Source organism: Pteronotus mesoamericanus, unplaced genomic scaffold (assembly GCF_021234165.1).
Source record: "Pteronotus mesoamericanus isolate MK-2021 breed Mesoamerican mustached bat unplaced genomic scaffold, CSHL_Meso_final scaffold_651, whole genome shotgun sequence".
Classification (NCBI taxonomy): domain Eukaryota; kingdom Metazoa; phylum Chordata; class Mammalia; order Chiroptera; family Mormoopidae; genus Pteronotus; species Pteronotus mesoamericanus.
In genome coordinates, this window is record NW_026555325.1 from 40,953,665 (window position 1) to 40,973,798 (window position 20,134).

Here is a 20,134-nt window from a genome sequence, read left to right on the forward strand (position 1 = left end):
TGTCTTGTAAATACAGATTTGCAGTGGTTCTGATTCAACACACATTGTGTTTTTGCTTGTATATTGTGGCTGAGAGACTCTGGTTTTCATTATATTTGTATCTAACAGATATTTGTGTGGAATGAATCTGTGTGTGTGCCCCACGGACATGGGCAGTGGTGGAGGGATGGCCTGAGGGAGTTGGGGGCTGGGTGGAGGGGAGCAAAGGGGGAAAAATTGGGGCAGCTGTCCTAGCATAAGCAATAGAGTTTAAAAAATGACCCGAAGTGCTATGAATGTCAAACTTTTATGATGTTTAAAGCTTAAAAGTACTGGTAGAAGGTAAAATGAGAAGCTTTTACTTATTTGAATATATTAAAATGCAGGTGGTTGGGAGCTAAGGAACATTTATTTCTTTGTATACTTAATGTATAAATCTGTGTATTATGTACCAATTTTGCATGACAGATTAATGCAGAGCCATTTTTGGAAAGACTTCAATTGAAATGTGTTCAGGATGTACTTAGAAACATTTTAGGAAATAGATCAGGCTGACAGGAAATTGTGGAAATGTAGAATTTTTAAAAGCTGGTTGAGAGAGTGTCTCAAGTGCTAATTTAGGAAGGCATTATCAGTTTATTTCAGGAAATACACATTTAAAGTCTTCACAAAGAGCTATTTGGATGTGATGCTATATCATAAGAGAGAAAAGGGCACAATAGGCTTGTGTAGTGTTCAGGTATCTGGAGAAGAAAATCTTGATGGAATTGTCATTGCCTCCAGGTCTGTTTGCCTTTTCCAACGATAAGTTTCAGATAGGTGACAAATATACCATATGACTGAAGAAAAATTTATTTCTTTAGAGTTTATGGTCATTTAAAGAATGATTTTCATGTTTTAAAATAAATTGTAATAAATAATCATTTCTTTCTACTTAAAACCTGTGTGTTGCATTAGAACAATATATAACTTCTTTAGATACACTTTCAGTTGGTGTAAAGAGACAGCATACCTGTATATTATTTTGCCACTAATGGGTTTTCTTAACGATGAGAACAGTTGACCATCCTGCTGATTATCATACAAAGGTGGATATTAATAAAAACATAAAAGAGAACCTAACACTTAGTCGAGGTTATTTTGTATCATGAAGCAAATTGCTTAATAGAAGTTTTTTTAATCTATAAAATAACATTTTCTAATATTCTCAACTTAAATGTGATATTTTATAATGTAGCTGTCTGAACTTATGGTAGACCAGAGCTAGAAATCAGATCTGGGCTTGAGGATAGACGGTGTGATTCCCTCCTCCCTTTCTGTTCTGCATGAAGGTTCACGTGAAGGTTGTAGTTTTCTTTATGGTTTAGGTGATTGCAGAAATTAAGTGTTTATGTTGTCTTTTTTTTGAAAACCAAAAATGGGTTACAGTCATATTGCTAAGTTCTTATTTTTCTCTTTTTCCATTCTAGATTAAAGAGTCTATTGTTGGGGAAATCAGACGGGAAATTGTGAGTGGACTTTTGGCAGCAGTGTCTTCAAGTAAAGCATCTAATTCTAAGCAAGATAGTCATTAAATGGAATTAATAGGTAAATTTACTGAATTTCTTTGTTTATATAAATGTAAAATAATACTTAGCTTTTAATGCTTTGTTTTCTTAGTATACACACAGGTCTGTTTCTTAAATGAAATTTTGATTTTTAGAATGTATCTAATACATCATTCTATAGTGTGAAAACCTTAGACAACCCCTTCTGAAATGTATGTCAAATCTTATAATACTAAACTCTAAGAGAGGTTAGGGCAAAAGTAGGTTTACAGTTTGTATAGAAAATAATACAATAATTAATAAATAACACAAGAATAAACTTTCCCATACTCACAACTATAAACCTACTTTTGCTCCACCCATATGTCATTTTACTGGAATTTTATTATAGTAAATAAATGCTAGAATTGGGGATGTCAGGACTTTCAAACCTGAGTGTTATTTTGATTGCATTGGTTATAATAGTATTCAGATGTACAGTTTATGGACCACGATTTTGAGAATTAACCACAAATTCTTAGTATCTTTCTAAACTTTTGTCTTTTAAAGAAATGTATCCCATAGATCCCTATCTAGTCATGTCATAATATATTTAGAATTATTTTCTGTGTTTTATTTATTAGAATTAATTACTTTAATTTTATCTAATAGCTCTAGCTACATTTTATAAACTATATATTAATAGTAATACTTAGTGAATGCTAAAGTCAGTAATACATTTCTGTAGAAGAATGCCTTTAATAGAACTAAAAATATTCATTCAATAGAATGTAAGAAACAAATATATAATTTGAAAAATATAATATGTAATTTCCATTGTAGAAAATAGGAAAAATATTTTTATAAACTATTTCATAAAATAACTAACAGGGTTTTTTTCAAAGCCAGGGATAAAAGAATGAACTCTTGAGAAGATGTATAGGGATCAAAAAAGGATCTTGTTCATATGTATATATGCTTATATATATATTTATATTTATATGTTACATTTATAAATATGTATTTAGAGAATATTCTCATTTCACTTTTAAAGAACTTTTTAATAATAATATTTGAAAGATGTCTAATGTTCCCTTTTTTTTTTAAGGTTAGCATGGACCGTCTTAGCGGTGTAATATTGGAGTTATCAATGATAAACACTGGTGGAGGTGTCATTTGTGCTTCTGAAGATACTTGCTGCTGAGCTGGGCTGCTTTATACAGTGTACAATGTTTATTTCTTCTATGCGTATCTTTAAAAAAAACATACATAGAAACTTAGGCACTTTGCTTACTTTATTTCTTTTTTAAATATCAAAACTGTAGCCATTTGAAAAGCCTAATATTTATTTGTATGTCAATATTTTCCAATCAGTTCCCTATGTAGAATTAATTTTAAAACTTGAAAACTTCCAGACTTAACCAATGTATAAATAACATATTTCTTCAGACTAGCTTTCTTAAACACTGACCTCTATGAGGTATTTACTGTGCAATAACTGATTCATTTTTTGAGAGCTTGAAACAAATAATGATTTTCTCTCTACTGCTGTTAATTAGTGTCACTTCCAAGAAGAAAAATTGTTCTGTTGTGAAAATTTACTCTTAGTTCTTGAGGAAGTTACTAATAGCAGTAAGATAGAATTCTCATAGGAGGTTTCCTACAACTACTTAATGTTCTTACACTGTAGGTAAGCATTGTTACTTTACCCAAGACAAATGTAATTTTATTATTGCTTATGTAGTATTTTTCTTTTGGAAATGTGCCTTATATTAAACACTATGTACTTTTTGCATTGTCCAGACTTCTTTATTATAAGGAGGTGTTTATTCTTCTATCTTTTAGAGTAAATAGTAGAGAATTGCCAAAATAATGGGGACTGTGACTTGAATGGGTAGAAATAAATAAGCTTTTCTTTTTTCAAAATGGCAGTAATTTAGATTTGCTCTCCTTATAATAGATGGTTTTGGTTCAGTTTCAACCATTAAGAATTGTTCATTTTTTATGGAAAAAAAGAGGAAGATAGTTTCCTATTTGGTTATAAATGTGTTAAATAAATATGTAAAGTAACAACCAAATGTTATTAGAGTATTCCTTTAGCATTTATAATTTTCGAATTCTATTATATTCTTTGTGTGAAATTTTAATCAGAAGTGGTTGAAGTGTTAACAATATTCTTTGAAAAACTATCTAAAAGGTTTATAAATATTTGAATTATCACACAAAGGCTGATTTCTAAAAAAAAATAAAAATTAAAACAATAAAGTATTTATTTTGCCTAAAATGTTTTTAGTGGTTTCTTTTCTGGAATTACAGAATGAAGAAATTTGATTAGATTTGATGAATAACAAATGAGGTCCAAAAGAATTACAGCATATAACCTAATAGGTTGATAGCCTCTTTTCCTGAAGAAGCCAAAGTGCAGTTTAGACCAGACCACCCTAGAGAAAGTATACTGACGCTTCTTGTTCTCACCTAGTTCTGTGGTCTTAATGATTGCCATCTGAGGCCAAATAAAACTTTTCTTTAAAAATATACTGTAAACTATAAAAAAATAAAACTTATTCTTTGGTCAAAATATTCAGCAATTTAACTAGTTGATTCTAATAACAGCAATGATATGGATAAATCACACACCCTATATTGATAGTAGTATAGGTGTCAATGTTTTTTACTCAGCTTAGTAGCTGCTTTTAGTTCATTTCTGACAATACAAGATACCCAGAATTTGCTAATCAAAAAGAGAGATAACAGTTGCAATAAAAGGCTGAGCCAATGGGCAAATCACTTAACAGTATACAAATAAAATGAACTTCAGCATTATTAAGAGTTTCATCTTTTCTCTTCCCATTTTAAATCTTGTTCACTTGAACCTTTGAAAGCTGCTATATTCAAGCCACCATACTAGCTTTGTGGAACTAGAATGAGAGATACTTACCTGGAAGGGGAGGTACTGTGATCACAAAGATGGTTTTCCCAAGGTGAGCCTTATTCATTGAATTTCAGCTGTGCTGACACCTGCGATTCCCCGAAATGTGGGAAACTTGACTGCATAATTTGTGGTGGTGGGGGACTGCGTTCGCCCTCTCTCCCAGGAAAAAAAAAAAGGAATGAATGAGAGAGGGTCTATGAACCAAGTGGGAAGACAGGTATATTTTTATATGGGTAAGTTTGGAAGCACCAAATGAACAGGATGAAGAAGAGTAAAAACTTTGAGAGACTATCCTTGGATGGTCAGAGAAATCTAAAAAGTCATTGGAGTAAAGTTTTAAAGAATGGAAAGTGGAAAGGGTAGGGTTCAAGTGGTGAGTAAGATGAGCAAAGATTACCCAGAATGCATAAACTCAGTTTGAATGACTATGTGCATCATGAAAGGAATATTTTGAAAAACCTAAGTTGTCTATAGCTTGTGCATATTGTGCTAAGAGGCTAAATGAAGAAGGTATAGAAGAAAAAGTATCTCACAATGGTGATTTGGAATTCAGGAGTCACTGTGAATGATGATACACCATTGTCAATAAGGGGCAGCTTCTCAAACTTGAAGTACATATTAGTCCTCTAAGAATATTCAGTGAATTTCAGCAACAGTTAAAATATTCATTACGTCAGTTAAGGCTATTTGCTCAGCTGGCCGTCTACAACTATTTTTTTTAAGACTATTTTTAGAGCAGTTTTAGGTTTATGACATACTTAAACTTTTTAAAAGGAAAATAATACATGTAAAATAATGTAACGAAAAAAGTAGGTTTGGGAGATTCTTGAAGATATGTATTGCCCATGCGCCTCACCTGCCCAAACGGAAGTGGTGCCAGTGGAAGAGGAGCATGAAAACTGAAGAAGCTTAGGTTCTCCTTATTCCCTTTTTCCTCTCCTGGGAAGAAGGGATTTATACCAGTTCTATGAAGTGGGAAGAGGAAACATTCTATCTCACAATGAAAGCTAAGGATTTAAATCTTGTAATAAGTTATATATGACTGTTGGAATCATTTATGAGAATATTGAAAGCAATTAATTGGCACTTATCCTGGCTGTATCCTAAGTGTATAAAGTTAAGTGGTCCTATCTAATTAATAGCTCCTCTAGAATGAGACCCAAAAAGGAAAGAACTAGCTCTGGAGATGCTGCAGAAAGCTATCAGCTGTAGCGTGGAATTTGTTTCAGTCAATGGTGTTTGGAGTTGCGTACCATTCCCTTGGGGAAGGAATTAGTGATTAAAAATAGTTATACCTGTGTCGAACACATTGTAATTCTTTGTGTTCTTGAGTTAACTCTTTAGTAAATCCATCCACAGATGATTCATGTTTTATTTCAGTACATCACAAATAATTCCTTTTATTATTTATCCAGTCCCAAAGTGGAAAAAATATCCCTTGCATTATTGTGAAGGAGATTATGTGATGAGTTAATTCACAAACATTTATCAAGATTTTGTGTTCAGGCAGAGATTACTCTTGATTCAATCATAAGTGGTCATCAGATAAATCTCAGTTATGAATGTTTTCATTTGTGTTTGGTTAGAAAGTACTTATATCATTATTGACCTATTGAGATAGTAAAATAAGATCATTCCCATAAACCTTTGAATAAAAAATGGAATGTGTTTAACCAGGTTTCATCAGCCTGTGAGGACACGTGGGATTGCATCAATGATGATAGACGTATTTTTAAATCTTTTCCTGTCACCTGCTGAGGCATCTTGTCTTCCAAATCTCATACATTTACTTTGAGGGGATCCCAAGAGTTATTCATACATGTTCACAACTGTTATCTATTGACCCCAAGTGATTTTCTCTTCACAATTATATTCATTCAACATATTCTTAATGAACAACTCTTGAGTACAAAGCACTAATGACAAAGTTAATATTTTTATGACTTTATTTTACTATTTGCTAGTTCTACTAGCATGTGGGTCAAGTTTTTTATGATTCACAAGAGAGGGTTTTTATGTTGGTGCAATTTGTTATTGTTTTTGTTATCTTTCTGTTGCTCTATGGGAAGCCAAAAGCTGATTACAAATGACATCACAATTCTGTCAGGTGTAATCCTAAACCTTTTTTGTTTTTTTAGTGGATATTAATTTACTAGAAGAATCTTAGCTTGATCCATTCTTCCTGTAATGCCCATACTGGGAAAGTTAAATAAATAAAACAGCCCATATCTTGTGAGATGTTTTACTTTTTTAAAATCTAGAGACACATTTTGACAGAAATTATTTGTAAAGAAGCATAATAGCAGTGAAGAAAACTTCATCTACGATCAGAAATTATGTGGATTATAAAACACAGCCTAAGTATCACTCATAATTTCTCTAAAATAGGCTTAACCTCCCAAAGATTTTGGATTTGTGGCTACCCATAGGTAAATTCCTTTTATTTTTAAAGAAATCCAACCTGGATTTCTTTTTAGAAAACCAACCTGGAACTTGATGTGGAACACCAGTAAAACAGATAGCCATCCATTTACAATATGCCTTGGTTTATGGATTAGCTGAATTGTAGCAAAGCTGGCGACAAAGCAACTTTCCTTAAAGTACTTAATACTTTCCAATTTGTAACAAATATAAAGGGAAAGAGGAAAAGGCAGTGGGGAAATCGGTAATAACCTGAATTTAAGTCTTTTGGTGAAGAAATATTTTTATGATGGAAAAATTCTAACCACAGATACTTTTAGGTTAATATGGATTTCTTTTATAGTGTGTTCTCAATATCAACATTTCCTGTCTGCTTTTTCTTACCTCTCTTTCTACAAGACTTAGAAATTATTTCCTTATGGAGAGATTTCTTGAACCTCACTTTTCTGCTCTGAGAATATTGTTTTCTTCCTCAAATCTCTGTATTATAGTATCTAATAGAGCTGGATAAAATTGTCATATTTTGCCACAAATGTTCCTTTCAATGTCATTCTAGTCTAAACACTGAGTTTGAGACCTTAGATTGTACAGAACAAATTAGTTCTTATGTGATTCGGCCTATACGTTTGAGTCTTTAGTGAGTTTGCTAAAATCCAAAGACATCTACGTTCACTTCTTTTTACAAGAAAATATTGCTAAAATATATATAGCCGAAGGCAGTGGAAGATGTAAACATTAAGTGGTTCAGTCTAGAGGCAAACAAGCCTCTGTCCCAGGCTTAGCTCGGCTACTTTCTTGTGTTAGCCTCACTCTCCTGAAAATAACAATAGCACCTACCTCTGGTTTATTGGCAGAGTTAATAAGGTGTAAATAAGGACATTTAGCATGCTGCATAATGTATGATAAGAGGTCAGTAAGTATTAGCTATTTGCAAGATATAGGACTAATGATAATAATAGAAGACAAAGCAAAAATATATAGCAGTGAATTGAAATATCCAGAAGATATACCATATTGATTGTCTGAGTCAAATATAAGTGAAAATACAGTTGATGTTATTCTAATTTTATGTTAAATAAACCACTATCAAAATTGTGTGATTTGTCCTGCCTAAGCTTTATTTAATTCAAAAAAGTTCAGTGCTAGATACATTTGTCAGAAGTTTATCTTTTCTATTATTTTTAAGAATATACTTAATTGACACCACAATAGAAGGTTAAGCAGGTGAATGGCCAATGATGAGATAGATGCATTAAAAGGACTTTAAGATAAAAGGATAAAAAGATATCATTTAAAGGATTCGAAGCTTCATAAAACTGGAATCATCAGTTTTGGTTATCTGTAGCCCTTTTTTTTTTTTTAATATAAAAATGCCATTGACAATAACATTCTCTTAGGATTAACCTTCTGTCTCTTTTTCTTTAATTCTCGTTTTTAAAAACAAAGGACAACTGAGTTGAGCTTTGAACAATCCTCTAAGCACAGAGATTCTCAGGCAAGGACAATGATCAGAATATATGTGTATACATGTCTATGCACACAGAATGGGTGGCTGTGTTGCTTTTATTGTTTTATAATTTTACATTTGGAGAAATATTGCTTTGAAATAAAAACTACAGAAAACACAGTCTTCTTAAATTTTCTGAACTGGTGGGTTATGGGTTAAAAAAATATTTGAGAGAAATTGGCTAAGAAATTAAACCAAATTTTTTTAAAGATTTTATTTATTTTCAGACAGAGGGGAAGGGAAGGAGAAAGAGAAGGAGAGAAACATCAATGTGTGGTTGCCTCTCATGTGCCCCCCACTGGGGGATCTGGCCCCGAACCCAGGCATGTGCCCTGACTGGGAATCGAACCAGCAACCCTTTGGTTTACAGGCTGGCACTCAATCCTCTGAGCCACACCAGCCAGGCACCAATTTTATTATCAACATAGAAATACTGCAAATAAAATGTACTATATACAGAGTGCCTTATAATTATTTGCTTCTGAGGGGTTCTTCTATGCAGTATATTAGAGTTCTAATTCATATGTATCAGCCAAATGATTCCCAAGTTAATATAGTTCTGAAAGACAATCCAAAGTTAAATAAATATTCAATGGGCAGAAATTGCGAATACTTTGTACAGTAATATTTTAAGGCACCACAGTGGGACAGTCGGGATCTTCTCTAGGGGGAAGAGTTTACTGAGGGATTGCTTAGGGAGTGACAGTTACTTAACTGTGACTTTTGTATCTTAGAGACTGAAAATCAGGAAGTGTGGACCTTGGTATGTCATGACCTTGACATCTCATTACAGGCAAGGAAAAGAAGAGACACTTTTGAGAAGTTATGGCCACTGCCAACTTCCTGGTTTCTTCTTAAAACAAGGAACATTTAGATAGTGCCACAATAGTCAGGTACCAGGCTAGAAAAACATCCCACAGGCAGAAGGTGCTTCTTTCCAGCCCACCTAACTTTATGGTTACTGGTGCAAAACTTCAGAGTTATTTCTTTAAAAAGTTAAAGGACTTCTAATTAATCATGATGCTGATCTCTAAAAGTAACTATAAAAAGAACTCCATAATATTCATAATAAGCCCCTGGTTTGGTGGTTAGGTATTTGTTAAACTACCTAACTTCTCTTCAAGAAATGTGTGAACAGTTTTATAGATTTGATTTTCTTTTTAACTTACAGATTCTAAGCCCCTAAACATACTTTTATAGATTGTGCCATGTTGTTTCTTTCCGTTCAAGGAAATATTATATGCAAAGATTATGTCATCTGAAACACTAGCCATTTTAGATTACTTTTTTACATTTTTCCCTTGTTGAAATAGCTAAGCAACAGCCCTACCAAACTTCCAGCTCCGTTTAGCAAATCTTGATTGTCTTTTCCATGCCAGGCACCTTGCTGCTTTCCACCAAGTCCTGACAGTCTAATTCTTTCATATCTAATAATCTTCACTGCTAATATCTTAGTTCAGGCCCTCTAACTTCTTGCCTGAGTTATGGCATTATTTCTACTTAGGCCTTCTTGCCTATCGAAGTTCATCTGAAGTCCATATCCGCCATATTGTTAGAATGGTTGTTCTACATGCAAATGTGATTCCACCACCCCTTCCCCTCTGTTGCTCAAAGACTTCCAATGACTCCCCATTGTTTTTGAGTTAGTCTCTTTTTACATTTCCATGTGTGATTGGAATATTCCCCCAAATATTAATTTCTGTATGCAATCTTTTTTTCACTCAGTTTATCAGATTATGTTTTCCAAAGGTAGTTCAACAATATGTCCTGACTCACACATTATCCTGAAACCTTGCAACATTCTCCATCAACAGCTGAAGTTTATATCTCTTCCCCTTACAAGTGGTTGAAACTTTATGGCTGCTTCAGACAATAGAGTGTAGTAGAAGTGATTACCTGTGACTTTCAAGGTTAGGATACAAAAAATGCCATGCACTGCCTTTTGATTCTTTCCTAGTGCTTGATCTCAGAACCCAGCCACCATGCTGTCAGAAAGGCCAACACACCTAGGAAGGAGAGGTCTCTGTGGAGAAGCTTGGAAACTTTAGCCCTTGGTTCTGGCTGACCTCCAGCCAATCAATAGCATCAAATTCCCAACCATGTGAGTAAGATATCCTGACTGTGGATTCTCCAGTTGCCAGTTGAGCCACACCAGATGATGCCACATAGAACTGAGACAGGTTGTCCTTGCTAACGCCCACCCAAATTACAGATTCATGAACAAAATAAATAATTGTTGCTTTACACCACTAAATTTTGGGGGTTAATGTATGTATCAATAGGTAATTGCTACCATTTTTTTAAAAAGTTATTTATTGATAGAAATATCAACTTGTTACTCCACTTATGTATGCATTCATTGGTCGATTCTTGTGTGTGTCTTGACCAAGGATCAAATTTGGTGTGTCGGAACTAGGTTCTAAACCAACCAAACTACCTGGCAGGGCCAATAATTGCTGTTAATTTTGGTACCTAGAAATGGAATGTTGCCATAACAAAAACTTCAACTGTGGCATTAGCTTTGGAACGGTACTATGGGAAGAAGTTGGAATGGTGTTGAGGAGATTGGAAAAGCCAAAATGGTCTCAAGTAGAGTGTTAGTGGAAGCCTAAAATACCTTGAGAAGGCTGTCAGCAAGCCTTAAAGGAAAATATTATGAAAACTGAAGGAAGGGGACCCTAATTAGGTGATGGCAGACAGTTTGTCAAAACAGTCATCTGTGGTAATGTGGCAAAGAGGAAAGGTACCTAATAAACTCAGTGATCTAGCTAAGGAGATTTCCAGGCAGAATATTCAAAATGCCACCTGGTTTTTTCTTTCGTTGTTTATAATAAAATGGGAGGGGGAGAGAGAGAGATGAGTTAAAGAATAAATCATTAAATATAAAAGAGGCAGAACTTGCTGGGTTTGAAATAAAATTATTTCTCTAAAAACAATTATTAAATTGAATAATGGCTTCTGAAAAAGATCTACTCCAGTATGAACCTCTAAGTTCTTCAAACATCTTAATGCCTACCTGGCCACCTCATTTCTGTTAAATAATAGGGCTTCTACGATTCTTCAGGGTGTTCTGCTCTTAATATTTCATTGCAAACACACAATACTCTTCTTGATGATCATGGATGCTAATTGTGTTACTAAATTTGGTGTGACTGAAAAATTACATAAATATCTTTAGTCATAAATCCCAGAACAAGAAAGTTACAGTGTTAAGTCCATCTGTTAGGAACAGTCCATGGGTGATGGGACATAAAGTAGGAAGTAAATATCCTATTAAATGTGTCCAGCAGAAACAGTAAGGACAGAACCCTGTTCCTTTTTTTTACTTCAATTATGTTAAGTTTAAGGAGGTGAATTAGAGTTTAAATGTATTGGAAATACTTCCATTTGCATCTGGCATTTGGGGATCAGTAGCTGGTGATGCGGCATGTACACATTTGGGATCGTCTCCCACCCCGTGTGGAGTGCGTTTCCCTGTGCAGCCTGCATCTGCAGTGGTTACAGTAACTAAGTAAGCACCAGTTAAGCTGCATTCCCTGTGAAACAGCCTAAGTATGGTGAGCCCAAAGGCCTTAGCCCTGGTGATAATTTCCAGAGTAAAATGTTCACAAGGTGAAATGGAAAAACAGCAGCAGTTCATTCTTTTCTCTGTCATCTTGTTTATGGAAACCTAAATATGCGAATGAGCTTCCCTTGTTTGTGTTTCCCAAGCTTTGGGAGAGACTTATATGGAATTCAACCCAGTGAGTTTGCATTTCTATGCAAAAAGAAAGCCTTCCATTGTAAACAACTAGTCACTTTTTCTGATTTAAAGTCATTTCCTTAAAAAGAAACAAACCCTATTTGATCAAATGTTAATTTAAGACCTAATGTTGAGTGACGGTGGAATTTCACTTCTTAGTTGTCCATCATTTGATTAGTCCAGTTTTGGATAATTTAAGGGAGTCGAGGTTTGTCAGATCTTTATTCGTGATTTACTCTGGCAGGATAACTTTTTCACATGTATTTATGCATATTTCCCTAGTATTTGTCTCACTCTAATAAGAAGACACTAGCCAAGACTCACACATCCTTGCTTCAGAGTTGTGAGGAAAGGCTGAATCCCCAACACTGAAGAAGGAGACGCAGCTGTCCTGGACTCTCCACTCCAGGGGGCTCCACTTTCGCCTTCGTCTTTTGACTCTTTGGGAGGCAATCCACTATCACCACATGACAGTAACTACACCTATTCCATGTTGGGTCCCTGGAGAAATGGGTATGGGGCAGGATGGGTATTCTCAGACCAGACACCAGCTGCTCAACTATGATGATTTTTATAGAACATGGGCTTTTATAGAAGGATTTTCTGCAGAAAGAAGACCACACACCCTTTATCTAGAGAAAACTTCTGTGAACTTCGAAGTTCATATAAATGGAAACTATCTAATAGAACTTCCTATCACCAGGTCAGAAGGAAATTGGAACTCTAGAAATAGGATAATGGCTTAACAGAATTGGGGAATTTTTTAAGTTTGTATGTTTCTCATTTTTTTTTCATGTTCATCTGTTTTCCTAAAATGAACATGGGTGACACACATACATTGAAAATGAACTCTGTACTTCTCTTGGGAGTCAGTAATGAGACTGTATCCAGGGTTTAAACATTCTTGGGAGATAAGACTAAGAATGTGGAAAGGACACTGATTTGTTGAAAGTAGAAATTTCCATGTAGGTTGACTAATCCTGTGACACAAATGAGGTGAGTTTTTAATTCATTCATTGTGAATTAAATGTGCAAAACTGCAGATTTTTATTCCTTTAAAACTGTGATTGCTTACCATCTCTTGCACTTGATGCTTATCAAATTATAATTTTCTTTTTATTTTTTTTTGCTCTCATTTAGAACTTTATTTTTTTTAATTTATTTTTTCAAATCCATTTGTCTCTGCCTACCCCCTACCACTTTCCCTTGCCTCCTCCCTCCTTCCCTCCCTCAGCTCTTCCTCTTTGGTTTTGTCCATGAGTCCTTGCTATATGTTCCTTGACTTTCCCCTTCCCCTCCCTTTCCCCGCCCCCGCTCCCTCCTTCCCTCTTGTCTCTGTTGATTTCTTTTCCTTTCAGTGTTGCTGGTCTTATTTTCCTTGCATCTTTGTATTGTCGGTTAGGTTCCACTTATAGGTGAGATCATATGGTATTTGTCTTTCGCCCCCTGGCTTATTTCACTTAGCATAATGCTCTCCAGTTCCATCCATGCTGTCGCGAAGTTTAGTAGTTCTTTTTTTCTTTCTGCTGCGTAGTATTCCATTGTGTATATGTACCATGAAACTTAAAAACATGATTCATCTAAAAATATAAAATAGCAGGTGTCAATGATTGATTTAATTAATTATGGAGGGAACCAGTGGAATAATAAAGTTAACTTAAAAATGTACTGGACAGATAGAAATATTATCATTGAAAAAAGAATACCAGAATAAGATTGTTATACTGAAATTTAAAACCTTGTGTTTTAATCTTTTTGACCACACAGAAATCATTTACACATCTAAAGAATGAAATTTGCAATGCTATTGGACAAAAATAATTTGAAATGCTATATGTTTTGTGTAAGTTAATATTTACTTTTTTACAGTTGTAAGATATCATAATTAATGAAAATAGTCAAAACAAAACTATATACCTATAAATAATAAGTCTTTGGCCTATTTCCAACTTGGGATTTTTCTTTTTACTATAATGATATAATTAATTATATTTTTCTCTCAAAGTGAGAAATATAGAATGATTCCTCCTGAGTTGTGACTCCAAAGAGGGAGTGAAATTATGACACAAATATTTTGGTATTTTTTTAATGTAAAACTAAAAACCAGTATTGATGTTACTATTTTTTTTTAATTTTAAGAATGTGTTTGGAAGTCAAAACAAAAGTCAATCAAACAAAATGCTTAATAAATTGAAAAACAAAACTCATGAAAATATTAGAAATCATAAATATAAAAATAAATTTATAAAATATAAATGTCACACATTTAGTATCAAAAACTCATAAAATGCTGAAAGTTTCATAATTATAAGAAATAATATTTCATTTTAAATTACAATTAAGGAAAATAAAGCCCCTGAATACTGGTACAGTTATATGCAAGTCTGCTGCTGTGTAAATTGTTACAGATACTGCAAAGGGTTTTGGCTTTTAATTAGTCAATGTAATGTGAGGTATTAACTTTAAATTGAGGATTGCTTGGTGATGTAAAAGGATGCTTTCTAAATGAGGGCACTATTGCTTAATACAAAATTTTAAAGGAGTGTCATGGCTCTTGGGAATATCTTAAAATATAAATGATACCAAGTCCACATCCTTGCCCTTAACATTGACTGCTTTTAATATTTTCTCTTTAATACTGGTTTTTAGCAATTTGCTTATAATTTGCCTTGTTGTCTTTTGAGTTTCCTAGATGAGATTCTTGGATCTTTAGGTTTATACTTTCATCATATTTGAAATTTTTTTAGTCATTATTTCTTCAATTTTTTTCTGTCTTTCTACCCCTCCTTTCCTTCTCTGACCAAACTACACATATGTTAAATTTTTGATATTATTTCTCAGGTCACTATGGTTCTATTCTTCCCCCACATCACCACTCTATGCTTCATTTTGGATATTTCTATTTCTATGTCTTCAAGTTCATGGATTTTTCCCCCTGGAGTAGCTAATCTGCTGTTAATATCATTTAATAAAATGTTCAGTTCGAATATTATATATTCATCTCTAGAATTTCCACTTGGTTTATTTCATATCTTTCATTTCTCTCCTCACTATGTTTCTGTTTTTCTTTGAATCTTTGAACCTATCTATTTACATTATTTATAATAGCCGTTTTAGAGTCTCTGTCTACTAATTCCACCATGTCTGTCATTTTGGGGACTATTTCTATTAACCAATTTATTTCTTGGTTATGGGGTATATTTCCGTCCTCCATCCTATACCGTAATGTTTTTAATAGTGCTTTTATGTCGTTGAGTGCTGGATTTTGTGATATTCCTTTACAGAGGATACTGCTCTGCCTGGGTAAACTGCTTGCAGACCAGCTTGGTCCTTTTGAGGCTTGCCTTCCCATTTTTCATATGGGTCTATAGCAGTCTTTAATCCCATTATGAACGCTGAAACTTTTGGTTTCTCTAGCACAATGCCATGTGTATTCAACATTTCTCCACCCTGACTGCTGCAAACTGAAATGATTCCCAGGTTTACATGAGTTCTGGGAATAGTTTAGTTTACAGCTCCCTAGTAATTCTCTTCTTCCAGCAGTTGTTTTTTTGTCTGGCCACACTGAATTTCACCTTACCAAGTTTGGTATTCCACTAAAGACCTCTATGCAGATTTCTAGAGCTCATTATCTGCATAGCTTCCTTCTTTCTGTTAATCTTCCCTGCAAATTCTAGCTGCCTCAGGCTCCCCCATCTCTGAGCTCTGTCGTCTCAACCTATTATAACCACCAGGGTCTGTTTGGGACTTCTCCATGTGCTGCGGTCCAGAAATTGCTGGGGTGATCATAGGGCTCATCTTTAGTTCCCTTCTCTCGGTGAACACAGTTAATTCAATATATAAAAACAGTTGTTTCATCTATTTTGTCCAGTTTTATAGTTGTTTGCAGTAGGAGGGTAAGTTCTGTAACCAGTTGTGCTTTTCATAGATGGATGCCTCCATTTAAAAATATCCAGAATAGCAATGCTATACCAACAAAAATACTGTGTTTTCTTACTTGAATATAGCACGATATATTGGAATAGCAGAATGTCAACAAGCAGTATGGCAGCCACTATGTCTGGAGGAAGTAGACCAACTTCTGTTGTTGACTAGAGCCCCTATATCAGCTCTTGCTAGTGTTTTAGGTACAATGAGATTTTCTGTAATTCCAATTCAATTTCTGGGTTAGGAGACTCTTCCTTGCATTCCTCTGCTAAAAGCTGCAGCAACTCCAACTTAAACATGCAGAAATTTCAGCAGATAGAGAGGAAGGGACTATACACACGGCGCTATCATAGGTCTTCTCAGTCTAAAAAGGCCCCATTGCCTTCTGTTTTATGGCACCCATGCCAGCCTAGCATGGAACACTCTTTGAGGATGCCTCTAGTTAGGATTCCAGGCCCTGAACAAGTGAAATTTCCTTCTGCCTATAAAACGGAGCTCTTGATGAGTTTCCCGCCATCTAGTTTATTGTCTAACCTCTGCACATGGAGAGAAGGCAGGGCAGAGGCCTCTGAAAATTCATCTATGACTCATTTATTTGCTCTATCCACCCTCAGGATCCTGTCCACAAGCTTTGCGCTGAATTGTTTCTCTCTCAGATTCATCCTTTGAAGCCCTAACACTCCCCACCCCTTGGTTGAGCTGTGTTTAGAGTGAGGGAGTGTAGGCAGATCTCCGGGATATTGAGAGTTCAGTTCCAGACAACCGCAGTAGAGTGAGTACCACAATAAAGAGACACATTACCTTTTTGCTGCTAGAGGGTCTTGCCCTCTGCCCCACTCTCTCTGCCATGTGAGGACTCAGAGAGAAGGCAGCCATCTGCAAGCAGGTCCTCGTCAGGAACTTCACTGGCTGACACTTTGATCTTGGACTTTCCAGCCTGAGAACTGTGAGAAGTAAAGTTCTGTTGTTTAACCATCCAGTCTGTGATATTTTGTTATTGTGGCCCAGCAGTGTAAGACACCACACCTAAGGAAGCTTTTGTTATTTTTTTGTTTCCTTTCTTTGGGCTAGAAAACTGCCCTTCTGTCATCTGCTCTATTCTTCATATTTATAGGTTTTTAGTAAAAACTCTATTCTCAGCATTCCAGAATTTGTCTCTTGATATTTAAAGGAAAGATTGTGAAATTAAAAACAAAAACACAGAAAAACAAAATGCTTCTCCATCTCAATCTCTTGTCTGGCTCTTAAAATCAAAAACTAAATTCAAATCTATTCTTATGAAATTGATTTAAAGAAACTAATTTTGGAATCCAAAAGCCAAACTCTGACTACTGACTCTTTCTTTTTTAATTATGACAATCTTAATCCTCCCAGAGGTAATGAAGAGCTCTAGTTGAAAAGGAGTAAGATTTGAAAAAATAAATAAACCCCCCCCAAAACAAGGAAGTACCAAAAAGAAAAGCATAGTCATGTATTTCAAAATATTATTTCATTACACAAGTATAAAACAGGATTGTCTACCCATGCATAAAAAAATAGTTGAGAAGAACTAGGTAACAACAAACAGTGTTTTTTTTTTTAAAAAAGTAGTATTCTGTTATAAGCTCTCCTCTTTCCTCTCTCCATCCCATGGTACCTCTTGAAGTCAGATGACAAACTTCTCTTCCTTGGCAGGGTCTCTGGTATGAAGTTCTTACGAGCAGTGCACGCTTGGCCCCTGCACTGGTCTCAGAATTGCTGCCTGTCTGACATTTTCTGCGTCTTACCTTGGAGTGTAATTCTAATATTTAGTGAAGTCTCTCTCTGTCTTCTTGGTTCTGAGTCTTGGTGGCTACGAGATTCTCTAAGTTGGGCTTAAAACTATACCCCCTTGCAATATTGTTATTTTATGTGGTTTCTATTTTATTTTCTCAGGTAGCCTGAGGTAATATGCACTTTTTGATGTTCTCTCCAGTTTCTTAAAATATTTAGAACATCCTCCATGGTTAGAGTTGGAGGACAATCCATATTGCATCACATGGGGTTACCTTGAGATAAGACCTATTAGTACAAAATCAGCCAGTTTCCTATGATTCAATTCAAACATCTTCCTATGTTTCCTTCAGTTTTTAACATATCTTTTATGTTCCCTGAGAGATTTATTGTTTCCTTTAGCCTAACCTTTTTTTGGAATTTTAATTCCCTTTTATTTCCTAGAGTCCATTTACAACTTTCCCTCAAGGAACATCACAATCTTTTGCAAATACATGTACTAACATGTTAGGATTTGGGGTTAATATACATATTAGGTCTTTCTGGAACCCAGTCCAAGCCAGTTAAAATGGCAGAAAAGATTTATTGGCTTATATAACTGGAAGTTGACAAACAAGGTGGCTTACGGGTTTGTTTGAGTCAGCTGTTCAATTATGTCTCCAAAGATTCAGTTCCTCTTATCTCTTCTCTGTCTCTTGTAGGTTCAGCTTTTTCTTAAACCTTGTTGTACTTTGTGGTCTACTTTGATGGCTGTGTCCACTCCCAGGGTAATATGTATGCACATCTATGGAAGAAGAAAGGATTATTTCCAAGAGTGTTCTCAGAAGAGGGAGTGTGCTTTTTCTCCCAAAACCACAAGAAAACCTCTTCTTTGATCTTATCAGCCTGACATCAGTCATCTTGGAACAAATAACTGTGAGCAAGGAGAGGGATTTTGTTCATTGGTTTGGGCTTCATTCACTTGTCCTACTACTAGTATAATAAACTTAAGGGAGGTGGAGATACCTGAATTAACATTTGGGTAGGACTAAAGAAAGAGAAAGCAATGTTGGAGAGCAACCACAATGTCCAGTTACACCTAACTACTCAGAAGATAATAAATGCCATGGAAGTGGAAAAAAAAAACATACTATGTACTGGCTAATGCTAGGCCTTGTGCCAAGGAGTATATGTGATTCTGACACTGTTGGAGTGTATCTGCCCAGACTATTGCCTCCTTTCTTTGAGAATTTCCCAGCCCTCAGGAATGGGCTCTGATAGTCTTGTTAGACACCTGGTACAGATTAGGCCAATTGTCTTTCTTCTCTAGGAATTGTGCAGTGGGACTCAAACTACTTAGTCTCTTTCAGTCTGTGGGAGCAAACTCATAAAACTGGAAGCTTTACATCAAATAAGAGTTTAGATATTTCATTTCTTTACTGAACTAGACTCTAGTTTTGCAATTATTAGACTAGATTGGAACTTATAATGCCAACACATTATCTAAGAGTGAGCATAAAAGCTATGGGCCTATAAAACTTTTATCTTTAACAGTGAGAAATAATGTATTTATTTTCTTTTTTACATTTTGTTACTGACTGAAGTGTCATATAATCCTTTAAATGACTCTGCGAGGTAGCTACGATTATCTCAGTAGGAACTCTTTTTCTCCACTCTGTACCTGAGGAAATTGAGGTTCAAAGAGCCTCAGAGCAGGGCAGTGACTCATGAAGTGGACTTTAAAAGGAGGAATAGGTTTTTAGTAAGCAGAGATGAGAAAATGGAAATTCTAAGAGAGAAAAGATAAAGAAGCCAAGGCGGGATAGAGTGTATTCCAGGAACTGTGGCAGTCTAATTTGGGTGCAGTATAAGATCCAGGCAGTGTTAGGGTAAGATAGGTCTGGAAACATTTTAAAGTAATAGAGTGGCAGCTCTTTAACATCCCTTTACCCTTTATCCTCCTCTATAACTACTTTCTTTTTATTCTCTGAAGGAAAAAACAGGTATCCTTTCCATTTGTGAGAATGTACAATTTAGAAAGTAGGGGTTATGTGCTAGATCCCACAAAATATAGAGGGAAATTGAAAAAGCTTTTGAGATAGGTAAACCTAGTTTCAAACCAATTACTACTGTAAGAACATACTATCCCTAAAACTCAATTTCCTTGTCTGTAGAGCAGGGGAACTACTACTCCACAGGCCTACGGTGAGGGCCAAATGAAAGAAGATTAAAATAATGCAGAAAATAATTTTGTGACCTCAGGTAAATCACAGATGTCTTAGGTCTTGTCCCTCAGTTCTCTCATTCCATCATGTTGATAACAGCACTTCATGTTAATCTGAAGTACATCATGGTCCAGATTATTTTTT

General features: G+C 35.0%; 1 protein-coding gene and 1 non-coding gene across 5 annotated transcripts in view; both read left to right on the plus strand.

The window, feature by feature from the left end:
- The window catches only part of ITPRID2 (ITPR interacting domain containing 2), a 36,441-nt gene extending 32,652 nt beyond the window's left edge, over positions 1–3,789 (plus strand). For 3 of the 4 annotated variants that reach the window (XM_054562601.1, XM_054562604.1, XM_054562603.1), the window contains exons 17-18: positions 1,449–1,566; positions 2,614–3,789. In XM_054562601.1, coding sequence (XP_054418576.1) covers positions 1,449–1,553 — 105 coding nt within the window. In that variant the 3' untranslated portion in view covers positions 1,554–1,566; positions 2,614–3,789. The remainder of the gene's footprint in view (positions 1–1,448; positions 1,567–2,613) is intronic. The other variant, XM_054562605.1, reaches the window with a different exon arrangement.
- A 646-nt stretch (positions 3,790–4,435) lies between these two features.
- On the plus strand, positions 4,436–4,599 carry LOC129061976 (U1 spliceosomal RNA). The gene has a single exon (XR_008528227.1). It is a non-coding gene; the product is annotated as a U1 spliceosomal RNA (small nuclear RNA).
- Positions 4,600–20,134: the final 15,535 nt, after the last annotated feature.